The 19567-nt window shown below is 40.0% G+C and overlaps 1 protein-coding gene across 1 annotated transcript in view; it reads right to left on the reverse strand.

The window, feature by feature from the left end:
- LOC137273249 (syntaxin-binding protein 1-like) overlaps nt 1-15085 on the reverse strand; it is a 37829-nt gene extending 22744 nt beyond the window's left edge. Inside the window, exons 1-9 of the mRNA XM_067805787.1 lie at nt 14839-15085; nt 12680-12814; nt 11930-12006; nt 11615-11693; nt 8548-8651; nt 7854-8002; nt 6309-6393; nt 5769-5899; nt 4423-4530 (exon numbers count right to left, since the gene is read on the reverse strand). Coding sequence (XP_067661888.1) covers nt 4423-4530; nt 5769-5899; nt 6309-6393; nt 7854-8002; nt 8548-8651; nt 11615-11693; nt 11930-12006; nt 12680-12814; nt 14839-14866 — 896 coding nt within the window. The 5' untranslated portion in view covers nt 14867-15085. The remainder of the gene's footprint in view (nt 1-4422; nt 4531-5768; nt 5900-6308; nt 6394-7853; nt 8003-8547; nt 8652-11614; nt 11694-11929; nt 12007-12679; nt 12815-14838) is intronic.
- Between the last annotated feature and the right edge of the window lie 4482 nt (nt 15086-19567).

Below are 19567 nucleotides of genomic sequence, written 5' to 3' on the forward strand. Positions count from 1 at the left end.
TCCAAGTCAGAGAGTTTGATAACATGATCCTGTTAGTTGGTTCTTACAACAAGCATGGGTTGCTTAAGATCAGTTCCAACCTTCCTCACCCCTAAAACTGCACGTTAACTGCTAGGATCATCTATTGAAACATGTAACAACATGCAACCACTTGATGCCTGCCACTCTCCTCTTATGATATTCCAGCCATATGGAGGTGGTCTGATAATAATCACGTCTGGACAGGACAATCCAGTGATCAACATCATTAAAACTGATCTACGTAACTGGGACATGATGGTGTATCAAAAAAGTCAGTAAACCACCTGATCCCGCTAGTTGCATGGGTTACTGCAGATCAATTTAACCCTCATCTTCAAGGGTATGCAGTGTTATGAAGTCCACTAAGTCACCCTGACAGGTATGTTGAGCACAACAAGGTGCAGTTTACAAACAATGAGTATTTTGATAGCAAATGAATTTTTTGCAAACCTGTGGAGGTTGTGAATTCTTTGAACAAAGTCCTCCTTGGGGTACATATAAGCATTTTAATGTTAAAAAAAAACTCCTTCAACAGATGTAACTATATTTTGTACTTTACAAAACAAAATCTCCTTTTTTTTGTCCTGTGAGACCATCCTCAGAGGGCCGCCCAGGGCCCATTACTGTGATTACAGCCAAGGGCAGATAACTGGCCATCAAACTCGCACTTTACTTTTCATGCTGAGCTTATCAGACAGAATGAGGGGAGGTGGGTAGCCATACCCCAAGGAGGACTTTCTTCAAAGAATTCATAACTTCTACAGGTTTGTATAATCCTTTTTCAGAAGAAGTCCTCCTTGGGGTACATATAAGCAATAAACAGACTCCTAAAGACAAAATGATTATAGAGTGGCATTCTGTCTGACAATGTAGTCCATTCAAAGTGCGAATCTACAACTGTACTGAAATAGAAAATGGCCTTCTCACTTGACCACCAACGTTATTCAATTTAGGGGGTGTGACTAAGGCAAGGACCCAGCTGTCTTAGCTTCAATGACCATTGGTTGAATTGGGGAAATATCCCAAACCCACCCAACCCAAGGTCTGGATGTGTGGATATATGGGGAACTCGCCAAAACAAACCACAGGTATGTGGGAAAGCCCACAGAACCCCGTCCGTCCAATTTAGCGGAAAGGGGTCTGAGGTAAGAGTTCTCGGACCCAGAATCCAACAGCAAAACAATGAAGCATGGCTCGTCACTCCAGAGGAAAACAGATCCCTCTGGAATGAACAACTGGGAGATAATCCTGAATATCTCTGAATCAAGCAACCACTCATGGGGAGCTAGAACACGATGTGACAGAGCATCTGCACAAACGTTGTTCACCCCTGGGAGACAGAACAGGCATAACCCATTATGCTGAACTGATCACACCACAGCAGAAACTGCACGCCTCCTGAAGGACCGATGGAGACACTGTACCACCTCTCTTCAGGATGTAGGACATAGCCATCTGATTGTCCATCTCTAGACGAACAACATGGTTCTGAACCTTCTACACGAAGCGTGAAGGAATCTCACCCCCAAGAAAATGAGGTTGGTAATCCAACCTAACCTTGTGACAATATCCATGAATTACTATGTGGATTCCAAACTTAAGTTGTGGGCATCCATTCTGAGAATCTAGTTGTCCTGGTATGGTAACAAAAATTGCCCTGTGCCTTGGCAGACTGAGCTGGTACAAGCATGAGTTTGGATGAGATGAGATGCCAAAGGGAAGCACACGAATCTTGTAGCAAACCCCATAAAAGGAAAACCTGAGGTATTTTCTGAAGTCACGGTGAATTGGGACATGGAAGTACGCATCTTTGACTGACACAAGCCAATACCCTGCCTCCACAGACGAGATCACTCAACACAGTGTCTCCATCTTGAAAGCCAGCACCTCAAACGTTGTTCAAACCCTTGAGATTCAGAATGGGTCTGAACCTTCCGTCCTTTTTGGTAACCAGGAAAGTGGAGTAAAACCCCAGATTTTCCTGGCCCAACGGAACCACCTCAATGGCTGCCTTGTCCAGTAACCACTGGATCTCCGCCGGGAGGACTGCCACCTTTTCCAGAGGTTTCGGCCCCAGAATGCAACAAATCCCGGGAAAAGGGGAGACTCCCGCTTCCACTGTGTCATGTGGCCATCCCTGAGTGTGGGCAGGACCTAGAGATTTGATGTAACTCTCTCCCATTCCTGAAGGACTTACTGGAACTTCCCCTTCCTTGGGAAAGACTGCTGAGTAGCAACCTTGCCATTACCTTTAGCCTTGCCCTTACTTTTATGTATTTGAAGCGGAGCATTCCACTTAAGCCATCCTTCCCTGGAGCCGGAAAGGCAAAGACAGCAGTGCCGGCTGTGTTGCCTGTGAATATCTGGCGACAGATAGCCATAGCCTACAGAGGCCCATTACCATACTCATCATTTGACTTGCACAGTTGAGTCACATGCCATATGTAAATGCATCTCTGTACGCTGCCACACTAGCGTAGACAATGACACCTCATCGTTCCTGCCCTCCCGTGCCACAAGCTATCTCTGCAGGACCGAGAGGTACGCCAAGTGTACTGCAACCTTTAGTTGCTGCACAGCATTACGATGTTGTTCCTCACACAAGCAATACACTTAGTGAAACACCTGGTTGGAGGAAGTAAATGGCGGCAGACGGAGGCCCTGCCAAACCGACCCTTGACTGTGGCAAGACAACCCCTCAAGCACAATCGATGCATAAACGCACTCATCAACAAGAGAGGAGTCAAACAGCACCTCCTCTCCCATTGAGTAGCGGTGGTCGAGCTCCAGGAGATAAAACGCGACCTGCTGTGATAGGAAAGGATTGATTACCTTGCTGATAAGCAACAACAAATTGAGTTTTAGCCACCTTGCACAAAGCAAAAGCCTAACCGGGTAGGCAGAACTCTGCATGGTCATTGGCATCCAAAAGGAGGACCACCTGCAGTAATACAGCAGTGATAAGTTCTGCTCCGGACCCACATCATCAACCATGGCCTCCTCCCAGTGTTCCTCCCATAAGGAGCAAGAGACTCCTTTAAAGTTACACAGGAAAGACCCCTCCACCGCCCCCTCAACAAGGAGCAAGTGAGTTCAGTTTTACACTGCAATATTCCAGCTATATGGTGGCAGTCCATAAATAATCAAGTCTGGATCAGATAATCCAGTGATCAACAGCATGAGCATCCATCTGCACAATTGTGAAGCGATAACATGTCTCAACCAAGTCAGCGAGCCTGATCAGCCAATCCTGTTAGTCGCCTCTTAACGACAAGCATAGTCACCTTTTATGGCAAGCATGGGTTGCTGAAGGCCTATTCTAGCCTGGACAAGTACAACAGATCCAGAAGAGCCAGGTTGCCCGGACCAACCAACCCCATCACGCATATATCAACCTATCACCTCCGATGGTCCAGTAAATAATGTATATATCACACTGAACACCTCAATGTTAAAGGTCACATGCAACAAAAAAATTAAACATAATTAAAACACAGTTACCACTTATTCATGATATATAAAATGCATTGCTGATTAAGAAAAACTCTAAGCGTATTAATCAAAAGTGAAATATTTAGTCCTTGGGTTTACCTCTCTCGAAACAAAGCAGCCACAATACCAAACCCAGTCATAGCCGGTGAGTGTGCAAACAGGTGTAACAAAGCCTGTTCATTGGTCACTGGTTCATATGTCAATAAGCTTAGCCGGCTCTTTGTTTATGGCTTATAAGCCTGATAGTTAATTTCAAATTGCATGTGGTCAATGATTGAAGTTGTGTATTGCATACTGTCATTAGCAGAGAGGCAGGCAGGCATATAGGTGTCAATAAACCAGACATTGAGTTTCCTCTGTGACAGTCTGCTTATCACAATCAACATGTTTGTTTTTTTTCATGTAACGAGTAGATTATTTACTTGTTTGTGAACAACATTAGACTACAGCTCACAACCCCATACTCCAGGCAGACATACTGTTTAAAGCTCCACATGGCATTTTGATGATTTGCTTCAGTAAGTGCACACCAAAAGGTATTAGAATCTGCAAAGTTGTGATTTGTGTTGCATGTGACCTTTAATTTGGAATTGTCTGAAGCACAGGTACAGATCTTTTTGTAGCCATTGCTAGATTTTGCTGACGACGAGAAAAGCATTACAGTTATCTCCCTTCCATAGATCTGCATTCGCGAGACATCAGTAATTTCCATACATCATATATGATACAATGTCATTCAAGATAAAGAATTACCCAGTACTAGCAAAGTACAAATGAGTTTGGCATTCCAAGCAGGGTACAAAGAAATGTTACTTGCTTGTTAGTGGGGTACACTGAAAATAATAGAAGAACGCTCAGCCAATGAGAAGGTGACATTTATGTGCAAGATAAGGTTGTTTATCCACTTACTGAGACACCACAGCAATGTGCTGATGTCGTAGTTCCAGCCACAGCTCATCGTGGTCATCCAGGAGAACCTCTTTCTCATTGACATCACTTCCACTAGTGTTCTCATACCTGTGGACATTTGCATTTACTACTTGAGTAAGAGAATAAGTGAGTGAGCGAGCGAGTTTAGTTTTACACCGCACTCAGCAATGTTCCACCTATATGGCGGCAGTCAGTAAATAATCAAGTCTGGACCAGACAATCCAGTGATCAACAGCATGAGCATCAATCTGCGCAGTTGGAAACTAATGACAACTGTCAACCAAGTCAGCGAGCCTGACCACCCAATCCTGTTAGTTGCCTTCTGTTGCAAGCACAGGTTGCTGAAGACCTGTTCTACTCTGGACATTCCCAGACCTTCACTACCCTAGAGATACAAACCTGCTATCCATTCAAATCAAGCAAGCGTGATTTGGCAGAGGTATTAGGGAAACTATTAACTCAACAAGAAATGCAATGGAATGGAACTGCATGCAATTAAATAACATAAAACTAAAGTGAGAAGCTTCCCCCTCTGTGTCATGCTTACTACTAGTAGTCCTGCTATCAAAACAAATCATCTGCATCTCTATATTTGTGTTGTCTTGACATGAAGTGGGGTATTTACAATTCAAATTTTGGAATGTTTACTAACAGCCAAGTATTGGGCACCATCATAACAAATATTGGCATATCAGCTTAAAGTGGAAGAAAAATTCATTGTGATACAGTTCACAGACCAGGGATTTACAAGATGCAAATTCCTACGTTCTAAACGTAAACCAAATTGACAACGGATGCAACAAATTAGATTATCACATCCACAGGGAGGAAGAGAACGTCGAAATATTTTTTTAAAAAAAGTTGCTCAAGTAACAGTAAATTATCACGGAGTCTGCTACTCAGGTTATAATATCATTTGCATTTTAATTACTGTGATGATCATGATATACAATACAATAACAGTAACTGAATTGCAACAATATTATAACACAGTATTCAAAATACTATTTAAGTGTCTAGGACCCCCACTGTGTAGTCCAGGACCACTGAAAATTAAGAGTATGCGTCCCACGGACCCTCAAATACAGGACTCAGAGTAAATCTCTGTCAGACAAGAATATCTCTGCAAAGCAGGATTTGAACCCAGGATGTTTTTTTGTGTGTCCAAACTGAACTGTAAAATGCCCCATGTTACACAACAGTGTCACCCTTACCCCAGAAACTATCAAGGTTTCCTTCACGTATTACCTTATCATCTTGTGATTAAAATGACTTGATGTTTTATCAATGACAGATTCAAGCTTCAACTTGAAAAGATCACTCACTTATAGACATCATTTTCAATAGGCAGAAGGTCATAGGCCATGGCCTGAAACGTCAGCTCATGCAGAAGAGGAGAGATGGGGTCAAATCCTCGGTCCAGAATCAGTAGGACTGACCTGTCCTTGGCAATACCCTGTTGAAGATAATTCATTGGTAAAAGAGATCATACTCTTTAATGCATCACCAAATTAATAAACTGTCAACTCATCAACTAAAAAGCAATGCAAGTAGTATTGCTTCCGAAATTAGAAGGTTATTAGCAATTTATTAGCAAATGCTAAGCATGGTAACACCAAGACTGTAGACCTGGGATGTCATCATATGATATAGCATGGGTATATATGACCTGCTTCCTCCACAGATTCAACTGCTTAACAAGCGATCTCACTTCCACCATTTCAGTAGTAAGACCATTCACATTGGTTGAAATCCCATTTGTTATCACAGAAATCAATTCTCAGAATCAGAAAAATCCAAACTAGTAAGAAAACCTAACCAAGCTCTACTTAACTGAATCAGAAAATGATTATACTGTGACCTACCTCCCCCATGGTAATGTCATCAGCTTTGTAGCCATCGATTTTCTGCTGCACCATCTGGGCAAATTCAGCATTGCGATCAAAGTCACTGGAATATTAGAATCAGCATTGTTAAAGAATTAATTTGTAATAGAAAACATAATGATCAAATAACATCTATATGACGTGATTATGACAAATAGGATATATCATCAATATTTGTTGACGACAATATACAGGATAAAACGTCCTGAATTACACAGTATCAACCATTTTCCATGACGTAATGTGAAAGTACTTTATGCAACATGCTATCCATGGACACAACATACCCTGAAACAGTTACAAGCAGTTGTGATAAAATAAAGAAATGGCCTGCCATTGTATACTAAAAAATCAGAAATTCAACCCTAAAATGTCTGAAATTCTACGGTTGGACAAATTAAGCTACAGTCAGGCCTCGATAATCCGGACACTTCTCTTTTTTCATCAAATAGTGAAATGTACGGACTATTGAAACGAACCTTTATGAACACAACTACAGTTGAGTTACTTCGGTTTGACATGGCAATACTAAAATATACGAACGTATACAAGTTTCAAAAGACTTTATTACAGTTTGTAGACATAACAACTTCAATATTCATATAATAACCAATCAATGCATATAATCATGTCTGGATAGATTATACATACATGTAACAAAACTCACTTGTGATAGAAACAGTTCTGAATGGTGGAGCTTTTTACTTCGGACCAGGCAGTTTTCTCGGTGCATTTGTGGCCAGTCGGCACATTGGATGAAATGCAGTGAATGAAACGAACTTTCACGTTGGTCATTGGCACACTTGTGACTGACAGCATTGTCACAAAGTAAGATCACGTGTCAACCACGTGATTGCATCTGTCTGTCAGATGGTCGTAGCCAATCACAAACCATATCCGATGTCCGAAATTGTGCTCTTGCCAACAGAATGTCCGAATTCTTGACCAAAATGTTTACACATAAGATCAAAACTGGCTTTCGGGTTTTCTCTTTATATCTACAAATTTCTTGTTTTTTTGTACGGCAGTAATTTCACATATCTTATGCCTAGGGGCGATACTTGCCATTATGACTGACAAGCGTCAGCTGATCACATTTTGACAAGATCAGTGTTTTATACAGGAAGTAAGCATGACAGGTATTACTCCAACTAACCAAAAGTGAGACCTACTAACTGATCACAATCACAAACTAACAACATCTTCAACTCGGAACTGTCACTTAACAATTACCACTGAATGGGGCCCATAGTGTGAAGGGATTATCCGAACATTTTTGATGTACCGACGGATTAATGAAGCAAAACTGTGTGTAATTAGCTAATCTGTTACCGCTGATTAGCGTCCGGATACGGAGAGTGAAGCATCAGATTATTGAATCATCAGGTAATGAGTTTACATAGTAAACAAGATTGGTGACAGCTAGTTATTGTTTGGATATCACTGGAATCGGATTGTCGGGGTCCGGACTAACGCGGCATGACTGTACCTCATATTACACCCGCTCTGTTGTGAATGTCTCACCTCCTAAATCTAACGGCTGGGTACTCCCCCAGTGTAGCACACAGTGTGGCGATCTGTTCAGCACAGCGCTCCAGGTTCATGGTCCTGCCCCCTGTCCTCTGGGGGTTGAAGTAGTACTGGAACGTGTCATGCGAGTCCAGGGAAAACACCTGCAATCGCATTAATAAATCAATAAATGCCTTGACGCTTGCTTGTTTCACCTTCAGACCACATACCTGAACATTCAGTCTTATCAATTCAGCATCATGACCAGGCAAGTCTAGCAAGATAAGATAGTGAATAGTGAAGGGAGGGGGAATATGCTGCTTATAGGCCAAATACAAACAAATTTTGTCATTTTTTAAATACATCTCTTAAAAAATTAGGGTAGGTAGGTTGAACTTTTCATTCTACATAAATTTTTATTTTAGAGAACAAACTTTTAACATGTTTATCAGTGTGTATTTGTTTATTCAATCAAGCTTGCAGCAATCAGGTCAACATTCACTATCAGAATGACCAATGTCCATCGGCACAGGAAAAAACACAATGAAAGCTTACTTTATTCATGACGCTTAAGAAAAACACGACTGGCTGGGTAAATGGAACCACAACATTTTTTTTTCGCCATAGCAATGTTTCAGTAACTTAATGGTTGTGGAGACAAGAAATAGACATTGTATCCATGTCAATAATTGAACTTGGGTGTCATTACCTGTGCTTCATATGGGAGGAAAGCAATGTTGATCTCCTTCAGTGTCTTTATTCTCTTGCTTGCAGTGGATTTAGTCAACTCGTTGAACAGCTCATCAGGACATGCTGAAGAAAAAACACAGGTTAAAATACCCAACTGGTGTCATACCTATTACCTTCGTTACTAGTGTGTCAACCTGTGAAGATACAAGTTAGGATTGCTCTTCAATAATCCATGCCCGTCATAAGAGGTGACCAACAGGATCAGGTGGTCAGGTTCAGTGACTTGTTTGACACATGTCATCGTATCCCAACTGCATAAAATGATGCTCATGATCTTAATCACTGGATTGTCTTGTCCTGATTCGATTATTTACAAACTGCACAGTTGGAACATTGCTGAGTGTGGCGTTAAAGTACAAACCAACCAACGAGTTTGTCAGTTTGGTCTGATATTTATCAACTACCTGGCTTCTATCAAAGACCCGAGTTATCAACAATCAGTAATATAAAACTGTACCTGGTGATGTTCTTGTTATCTTATTTATGTACATTGTTCAAAGTGTTATTTTATGTCATATAAGTAATTTTCTGAATAAAATTGATAGTTTATACTTATCCTGACTCATGCTTAATTGCTTACTCTCCTCTTCCTGTCGAAGGTAGTGGAACACCTGAAATCCATTGAAGTTCACTTCTAAAAGAAGCAAACGTAAAGTCACACTCACCCAAGTATTACCTCCCTTTTCCAACGCACATGGTCAACTGACCACCATGCTACTTCACCATCTCCTGTAATTGCCCGACACGAGAATACGAGAATTCAGAGTGTCTCTGAGGGGCGGCTGGGAGGGCTTTAGCCATGAGTCATAAAAAGCATAAAGTATCAATTTTATTCAGAAATTACATATTTTTCCTTATCATGCTTCCTTCCTTATGACACATGCTTAATTGCTTACAGAATCCGACAGAAATGGACGTGGGTCAGGCCACGCAGGGTTCTGCTGTCAGTTGTAAATTATGTCCAATAATTTCCCCCTCCTAATGTTAACTTGCAACGGCGATAATTCAGTCTTTTTCTTCTCATATTCATTGTAGATTTTGGAGGGAATCACATCCAGTCGAACTTGTCTTCCATGTTGACTGGTATGTGATGACATCAAAAAGTAACTTGCGTCCTGCTAGTTTCTGATGCAACTAAATGTCAAGATATAGCAATCGAGACTAACTGCGACCCCTCTTCGCGTACAAGTGTCTTTATTACAAGTACAGGGTCATAATCACTCCTGCTAGTCTGTTTAAGCCATGTGCATGGACTTTCCACCATATACTCCGCAGAGTGTCTGGCTTCCACAAGTCACGTGTTAAAACGGGTGAGTGAACTCAGCGTCGTCGGGGAGCTGTTATTTGCTGAGCAACGACAAGAGGCCCAAACTGATGAATGCCAGAGATGTCCTTCATGGTTATGTCTCGTAGGCAGTGGTTGGCAAACACTGTGTTTGACTTCCAAAAGGAGCCCTCCATTATAGTTGATAGCGAGCAATTCCCATGTGGGTTGGATGATTGTGGAGGTTCCAATCCTGCTGCTTTAAAAGGCTCTCAATATAAAAGCTCTGATCCACACTGAGATAGTGTTGCAGTTGATTTTTCGCAATAAAATCCCATCCTAGACCCATATGAGCTGTCTGCTGATGACTTGCATCAAAGCTCATGTGGTTGAAGTCTAGAGCATGAATTTCTGACATTCGTGCAGCTGTAGCCAAGGTAAGTAAAACTGTGTCTTCTGAGTTAGCAGTTCAAATGAGGTCCAATCAAGCGGCTCGTACGCATCACTTGTGAGATGTTGGAGTATGATGTTTAGATCCCATGCTGTAGCTCTAAATCTATGATGTTGATCTTCCAACTTGAAGGAGCATAGCAACGCAAGTAACTCAGGTACTTTAGTCAGTTCCGTTTCCATGGTGACAAATGAGCTGAGAGCTGTCAAGTGTGAAGATAATGTAGAACCTTTTAGACCTCTGGAATGTCGTAGGTGACATAAATATTCTGCTATCTGTGGATATGTTTCCGTGAAGCCTTTCTTCTTGGTGTATGTCTCAAACTGCTTCCACTTGTCATCATAAAGGGTGCGAGTGGATTTCCGTAAGGCTAGGTAACTGTTTTCGCTGCTCTCTCCTCTGTGTTTTAAACAGATTTTGATACGTTCCACATGTGAAGTCGGAACGCAGATGGGTTGCAATCTGGTAGTTGTAGTGTTGGTTGTCCTAACTCCTCTATGAGTGTTCGAAACCAATGTCTCGTTAGCCAGTAAGGCGCGACCAAAGTCAGTCTCAGTTGATGAAATACGTGTTAGAAATAGACACAATAATTACAAAATTGTATCATAATAACAAATACATACAAGTCAAAAACAGTATACTGAACAAATTTAGTTAGAAAAACCGAGAATGAAAAACTTATCACCATGTACGGGATCCCAGGTGCCTTCGTCGGGCAATAGGGAGAGAGTGAAGTAGCATGGCGGTCAGCTGACCATGTGCGTGATAAAAGGGAGGTAATGCTCAGGTGAGTGTGATTTTAAGTCTGCTTCTTTTAGAAATGAACTTCAATGGATTTCAGGTGTTCCACTACCTTCGACAGGAAGAGGAGAGTAAGCAGTTAACCATAAGTCAGGATAAGGAAAAACAATTGATTTACTAAACAATGACTGTCAGACAAGGACAGGTTGGACCGGCACAGAGATTATGTTTACATGAAGTAGGCAAAGCACAGCAACAAGCAAATCCATTCGGTTTGTGAAAGGAAGAGCAGATGTAGACTATACACATGCAGTACATGTTGATGAAATTTATTCAATTTATTGTCAATTTATTGTCAATTCCACATGCTTCACCCATCACACTGCACTTGATCACAGACAACATGGGGCCCCTTCACTCACACAGGCAAGCACCAGTTGCCAGCACTCATATTCCTACATGCTAATATGGGTCAATTATCAAGTTGGTGCTCAACTTATCCTTGTTTGCCAGCAGGCTGGTGCTCCTAATTCCCTTCATACTTGCTTTTGTGTTACCATGGTAACTCACCTTCTGTGAAGAAAACATGAGCAAGAGCGTACTGTGTTGAGTGGATATTCTGGAAATCTTGTATCAGACCCCTCACAGACTGAGGATAAAAATACAAAAACTTGTGTTATCAGTACAATTACACAAAAAAGATTCTACAATTCTGCAACAAGTGCATATTCAACTGTTACTGGACTGGTTTGGCTGGTCATCCTACTTCTAAGCAAACTGACATTTAAGACGCATAAATAATAATAAGCATAATAACTACCAATAATAAAATAACAGAAAAATCAAATTACAATACAAGCTAGTCCAAAGTATGTCCAAACTAACCTTTTCTGTAGGAGTTACAAGGTATATAGCTTCCAAGTTTGGTAGCGGTTCTCGTCGTTTGTTGATATCCTCAACCACTGCAAAAGAGAAACAGACAGTTACATCAAAATGCCAGCGAGCACTAAGGCGTTAAGATATTTATTTATTACATGACTTACCATATATAGTAACTGTTTATGAAACTATGATCAAACGTTTTTCACCACTACAGTTTCTGGTTTAAACTTTTGCAAAAGTAAAACTTACTAAGAAAGTGCAATCCCAAGTATAACATGTTAAACTACATTTTGAACAGATACAAATAAGCGGGTGAATAGCATGTCACTCGTATCATGGAATGTCAGCATTTTCATCCATATGATGAATCAAACCTGGGTCTTCAGTGTAACAAGCAAACACTTCAACCACTAAACTACCGAATCACCCTCCTTATGTGGGAATACAGACCAAACCAGATGCTGATCCTTCACAACTGCAACTTTGTTCAGGCCATGGTGCAGACAAACATGAATCATAACCTGGAGGAATCTGGGATTTCAACCCATTATCAAAATAGTAGGATCAACTTAGTAATATATAACAATCTCGTCATAGATTTGAGTGGATTACATACTTTGATGTTCCACTAAATTAAAGTTGTGTTTTGAGGAATGTACAACTGGAGCTGAGCAGGAGTGAAACCCTATAAAGCTTGGGGACGTATTCCATATCGTCATTGTAAATGTCTATTCTACTCTATTATCAACATACATGTTATCCCGCTGGACATAATCTCGGTCATGTTGAGACAGGCTGAGATCATACGCATACTGAGCTGGTCAACAACCAGCACCTTCCAGTCAGACCCTGTCTTCTTCACAGACAGGATCACATCATTGAGTATCTCTGAAATGGGAGCAAAAAAATAGTTACCATGGGTACAGGGAATTACCTGTGAGATTTTATAACACGCTGACATCATAAAAAATATGCCAAATATTTTTGGTACATCAATGATATTGTCAATAAATGTAATTATATTTTGAAAATGCAAATGATAATTTTATATATCACAAGGTATTGCATTTCAGTGAGCAATGTAAGTTATAACAACAGACTTGAAGAGAAATGTGGGTTAACATCATGTTCAAGAACACTGTATTCACAGCTACATGCTTGAGCCTTTGAGGGTGTTTGTACTGTAGTAGGCCAGGAAAGCGACAGTTTGGTATTTTTATGATTGAAATTTTATCAGTGTGTCAATGAATAAACTTACCATTATTCATAATTTCAAAATTTACAAATTTTCCGTAACTACTTTCTCCAGTATAGTTTTGAAAGTCAATCTGGTCATAACTTTCCAGAACAGATTTCCATCCTCAATGTAACACCAATGCCAGTGCTACCTTTTCCAATTCCTTGGTTTTAATGTAGTAGATACAAGTTACTCAGTCCTTGTTTATTCCAGTAATATCATAACCAGGATGCCAGAAATGGGCTTAACACATTGTAGTATTTGTACCCATGTACTTGATGCAGGGAACAGAACCCAGGCCTTCAGCATAACAAGCAAACACTTCAAATACTGGGCAATCCAGGAACCAAGCCACAAGCCATAGTGGCTGTCAGCAACATAAGTTAGTAAGTGAGTGAATGTCATCAGTGTCTTTAGTTTTACACCGCACCCAGCAATATTCTAGATATATGTGATCTGTGATCTGTAATTAATCGAGTTTGGACCAGACACTCCAGTGATGAACAGCATGGGCATTGATCATGAGAAATATAAGCATATTAAGTGAGATCATAGTTTCCAGACAAGACAAACCAGTGGTTGATGGCATAAGCAAACACACTACATGCATTTGACAGGTTCATAGCAGATATAAAAAGAAAATGATGCAGACGACAAGATCAACAGACTCCAAGATAAACGTTCTGATTCAATTAGCATCCCCATGGTCATTTCTATCATTATCACAAATTTAGTGGTATAATGAGATGTATTTCATAAGGAACTGGCATAATGGTTAGAGCGTCTGCCCTAAGTGAGGAAGGCCACGAGTTTGAACCCCAAATATGGTACTTGTTGTTTCCTGCCTGATGCTCAGGATTAATGGGCACAAGGACTGGTTGGCTCAGAGTCTGTATAATGTGTCTGACTGAGTGATGTACTCATGCTTAACTTATCAGCATGATAAAACCAGCTTTGTATGGGCTTGTGCAAGCAGCCACACATACACAGGCATGCACGTCATCATATGAGCAATATATTCTTAAGCATTCCATTAAAGTCCATTTCAGTTCACCTCATCTAATTCCTAAGGAATTACTTTCATCATTAAGATATGTATTGTTTATTCAGAACAACATGTATTCCATATTACATCGATCTCTTATCCAGACGTTGAGGGATAGCCTGTCATAAAACAATTTCAAATATTGCTTGAAGGAAATCCAACCAGGAAATTCTCGACCAACACCCAAACAAAACGTCATTTTCGTGTTTTCCTAATGACCTAGAAATCATACGATCGCATGATAATTTTCTGTCAAAAAATCAGTAACAAGTCCGTTTTATTCTCAACGGATCATCTGTTTTACAGTGTTTAGAATGACAGGCACCGATATATTTAAAAAATTATTCAAAAAAGTATCCTCATGCAACCAATCTGGTCTATAAATACAGATCTTTGGTGTTGCAATAGAATCACTGAACCAGTGTCAAATACAGTGTCAATATGTTAATGTGCTACATATTTATTATCTACAGTGACAGCAAATCTGACGCAAAATAATTTATCCTGACCATGCAAGCATGGATTTGTTATCATGCTTTGTACAACAAAGTGACTGAGGAAATCTGGAATCCAGTTTCATGTTTGATTAACTGAAGTGAGATGATATATAGACATTATCATAGTTCTTACTGTCGTGAACTGCCCTCTTCAACGCCATCTTGGATGAGTAACCGTCGAAAGCTTCTCGCAGCGTTTTCCTACCAATTTGCAAAGCTTATAACGGTTCGGTTATCGGTGTTTGGAGCCTAATGCAGGTGTTCACTGGGAAATAAATATTTCAATTAAACCCAGGTCAAATGTGACAGATGTCAAGGCTTTTTATTTCATAATAACGCCACAATGTGTGATATGATTTTTGTCAAATCATTTCTAATTTGGTTTTGTGTGATAAATATTTCTATAAATGGAAATGGAATACTTAATACGAAACGAAATATATTTCCGGACTCCCATTTCATTTTGTTGTTCATTGTGTCCAAAACATCGGGTATACACACATGTATAGATTTTATAATGCTGTCTCTAATCCACACAAAACAGAGTCAAACAGAGTCACATATCTGGAAAAGTTGATAGTTGATATAGATCTATGAGTGGATCAATGGATCAAAATGTGAATGAAGAGGTAGTAAAAGTCTCACGATCACGATCACGATCCGATCACAGGTTGCGTTACTTTTCTACACGGGGCTCATTTTATAAGAATATTTTTAATAATATTTTAATGTACAATGGCTAGAAATTATGAACGGTCCCTAAAGGTGCGGTTATGGACAATTACTACATATTCGACAGGCCCCAGCCGCCTCATGCAAATGAATCTTTCCGTAATAAAAGAAATCTTCAGTGTAAATTCACTCCAAACAGAACAGCTCAGTTTGCTTAAAGTTTATGAATTTCTGAAACTTTATTGACTTTTATGAGAAATTCGTGTGTCATATTCATTAAGTTATTTCCATAGAGAGAGTGGCCAAGTTAGTGTCGGGGGACAAGGTGTTTCAGAGCTAATAAGAATAAAACGAAGTTGTTATCCATAAAATGTGTCATCTATTCATCCTCGAAGAAAGAGCAAAAATCAGCTGTGAAACGTCGTGCAAAGAATAAAGACTAAGTTTTTTATCCATAACAAAGTGTCAAGTTGTTATCCATCAAAAGTTGCCATGTATTCAATCCCGAAGGTGGTGCAAGAATCAACCCTTAAATGTCATGTAAACAACAAAAGAAGTTGTTATCCATTATCCATTAGTACTGTGCGTGCCATCAAACAACACATGAATATACAAATCTCGCGAAAACAATACGAGGAAACTAGTCCGTAATACAGACCAAGAAACAAATACACCCACTGCAGTCACTGCAAGTCCAGAATGTATGGAAAGTGCAGATTATCATAGACTTATGAAATGACGAAAGTCTCTGGGCTCCTTTTAATTACATTTTTGATTTACATTTTTTTCTGTAAAATGTATTCATAACAGAGACTATATCGTCTACGAAGAGCACTTCTCCACGATTAGCGAACACTAACTTGGGACAAATTACAAAAGCTTTATATTTTTCCCCTGCCAATGGTGACATTCTGAGCCACGTTTGAATGGAAGCGCAATGATACTGATTTGGAGTGTTGTGGAATTAATGCGCGAAATCTACATGCGCATGTACTACACAGTGTAATATTTGTGTAAGGGGTTTATGTTGGAGTAAGGAGCTCATCTTTGTTGCCCACTTGAAATATATTATGCGTACTACCCATCATATGTTTAAACTCATTAGTGTAAATATAGCCGCTTACTTCAATCAGCTGTTCTCAACCAAATTTTGCAAAATGTTCCATGCTGTTTCAAGATACTGTTTGCGCATGAACTGATGTATTGCAAAACAAATTTGAATCTCTTAAAAGATTATTGTTCAATAGATGATAAAACTCTGCGAAAATTGGTGAATTCTTAACAAAGTTTTACACCCAAAACGCAGCTGTTCATATGCAAGATATTTGCACATGCTTTTCTGCAATGTGATGCACGATCCTAATGCTATTTATCTGTATACGGTTTGCAGTTGGTTCCCCCAAGTTAGTGGAGAAGTTCATCTTCGATATAATTGTATTGCCAATTGTTGTAAAGAGCTTATCTGATGATTCAAACCATATACAACAGTTAGATCGGATAACTGAAATTGGATCGATGGGTTAACACCACTGTGGACACTTTCAATGTATGTCCGTTGGAAGTAAGAAGGAATTTCCAAGTGAGATAGTGGGTGTGCCTTTACGCCGATTTTAGCAAAGTACCCATATGGGGAATCAAACCTGAGTCTTCGACGTCACTCTTCAACCAATGGGCTACCTGACAACATCTAAACCTCCCAACTAATGCATATCTTAGCCCCTGAAGTGAAACTCACTAGTAGGGGCCGCCGCCATATAGCTGAAACATTGCTGAGTATGGCGTAAAACTAAACTCACTCACTCACTCACTCACTCACTCACTCACTCACTCACTCACTCACTCACTCACTCGTACGGGAACTGCCTTGACACACTAGAAACATAATCAAGGCGAATCAGGATTCCAGCTAACAATCTTCGGTTTCTGGCCTGCCCAAGGGACACAACACTGAGACAAGGCTTCAGATGACCTGACTTCCAGTGGCCGCCTTTGCATAGGAAGAGCTGACTATAGGAATGTTGAAAAAGGTAAACTCAGTGTTAGAATATTTTGACTATTACAGAACGATATCACAAATCAACCGTAAAGAATTAAATCTGGTATTCCCAATCCGTATACATAGAAATCCCAGACCATCCACACAGACAAACTACATCAGCATTGAGTGAGTATGGTTTTACGAAGCTTTTAGCAATATTCCTGCAATATCACGGTGGGGTACACCATAAATATTGGGTTCACATATTGTACCCATGTTGGGAATTGAACCCGGGACTTCAGCGTGACGAACGGACGTTTTAACCTCTATTCTACCCAGAACTCATGTCTGAGGATGCATACATATGGACTGGATGTCATAGTAGCATAGTATAGGAAGCTATGTACAATGACCAAGCCCGTTTCGTTACAGGTCACATGCAACCTAAAAACACAAATATAAATAAAACACAATTAGCACTTATTCAGAAAGCATTGCAATCTTAGCTGACTAAATTTTCTCCTGTTCAGTTTTTAGATTTCCCTGGTACATTTCTAAATCCCAAAATTCTTTTTCTTTGTGTGAACACCAACATGCTAATGCTATTCTCAGCAACGTAATACTTGATGCGTAAGCTATCAAAAAACAATGAGTCAAATTCCACGCACGCATTCCCTTCGCGGGGACTAGAAATGTGCAAGTGCATTGACTTCAGGTGCACCACTGCACATCACTACCTTCTCAATAAGCAATTAGTGCGAGTTCGTTCAATAAACAGTCAGTAATTGTTTGATTGTTGAGGAGTGATTTATCACTTCGATACACGAGATGAGGTCTGTGCTGTTGTTATGTAACACTATCACGGCGATGTCAAGTACCGACGGCTCGTGCCGATGTTGATACGGGCATTTATATTGCTCGGCCACTCAAGTGCCGTATTTTCTGTAATAAGCGTTAAGACGCATGCATTTAATAAATGGTTTTAAGACCCGTCAGCAAATAGCGTCCATGGGTTGACGGTGAAGTGTTTTTTCCAACGTTTTACGGTGCTATGTGCACTTTTAAATATCATGTTGTTTGCGTCATATACCAAAGGAAAATATGCAATACATGTTGTATTACACTTTCTGAGTAAAGTACATATTCTAGCAGTCTTGTTTTTGTATGTAGTCCCATTTGGAATCCGAATCCGGAGCATAATAGATGTTACGTGTGACCCCTTTCTTAGAGGCGGAGACAAAAGTTAAGTCTAACATACCCAACGTGAATTCAGTGTCTAGCCAGGTTTCCGTTACACAAAACGATCACTGGGCAGAGACAACGCGTATCTCCTATCAGAGAACGACAGTACCCTAGGATGGCTTTGTGCATGATTCGAGTCCATGAGCACAAGGTTGCAAGTAACTCTGTTTGATACGGAAGGAATGTTGGAAGGGATCTTTGACGTTTACTCATTTCATTCATCACCCGAGCACAGATATGGTGTTAATGATACGATAATAAATATTTAATCAGCTCAATTCTGAGAATCTAACGTTTGAAATTTATCGCACGTCTAAGGGACGCAACTCGTCACTGCAAATGTCGGCACTCGAGCAAAGCGGAGCATTCATTGGAAGAAATACAGTACTATTTAAAGGGGAAATCTGTTCTTTCGCTGACAATTTACGGTTTAGGTCTAGAGGCTGATTGTTATACCGGGTGTGAAACTGAGCTAGTAGGGTGTCTGGGTACTCAATTCCCGTCTATTTAATATAAATGATGAATGTTGAGCTTGCAGGAAAAGCTAGCTTCAGATAAGCTGATTGGGTTTTTGCAACTTTAATGTTCCTTTTACCTCTGAAATCCATCCAAACGGATTCTGGTTAATGGGGGTATCTATCACCTCCAATCTAGTGTGCCTTTAAAATATATTCTTGCGTATATTCTTTAGGTAACATTATTTAAAAAGCCCAAACTCTAAAAACAACTGGTGAGAAACCAATTTAACCTGGTCCAGGGCTGTCGGTTAATACATGATGGAGTTATGATATGCTGGATAATCGATGACCGTGTTGAACTTAATATCGATCTTTTGACGTTTTAAATAGTTTTATGAACAAAGCACGAAAAAAGGAACTGATCAAATACAAAGAGGTTAACAAGACCAAAATATTTCTAGTCACCGTCATGGATATGAAATATATTTTAATTTATATCATTCAAAACGTAA

The sequence above is a fragment of the Haliotis asinina genome, chromosome 2 (assembly GCF_037392515.1).
Source record: "Haliotis asinina isolate JCU_RB_2024 chromosome 2, JCU_Hal_asi_v2, whole genome shotgun sequence".
Lineage (NCBI taxonomy): Eukaryota > Metazoa > Mollusca > Gastropoda > Lepetellida > Haliotidae > Haliotis > Haliotis asinina.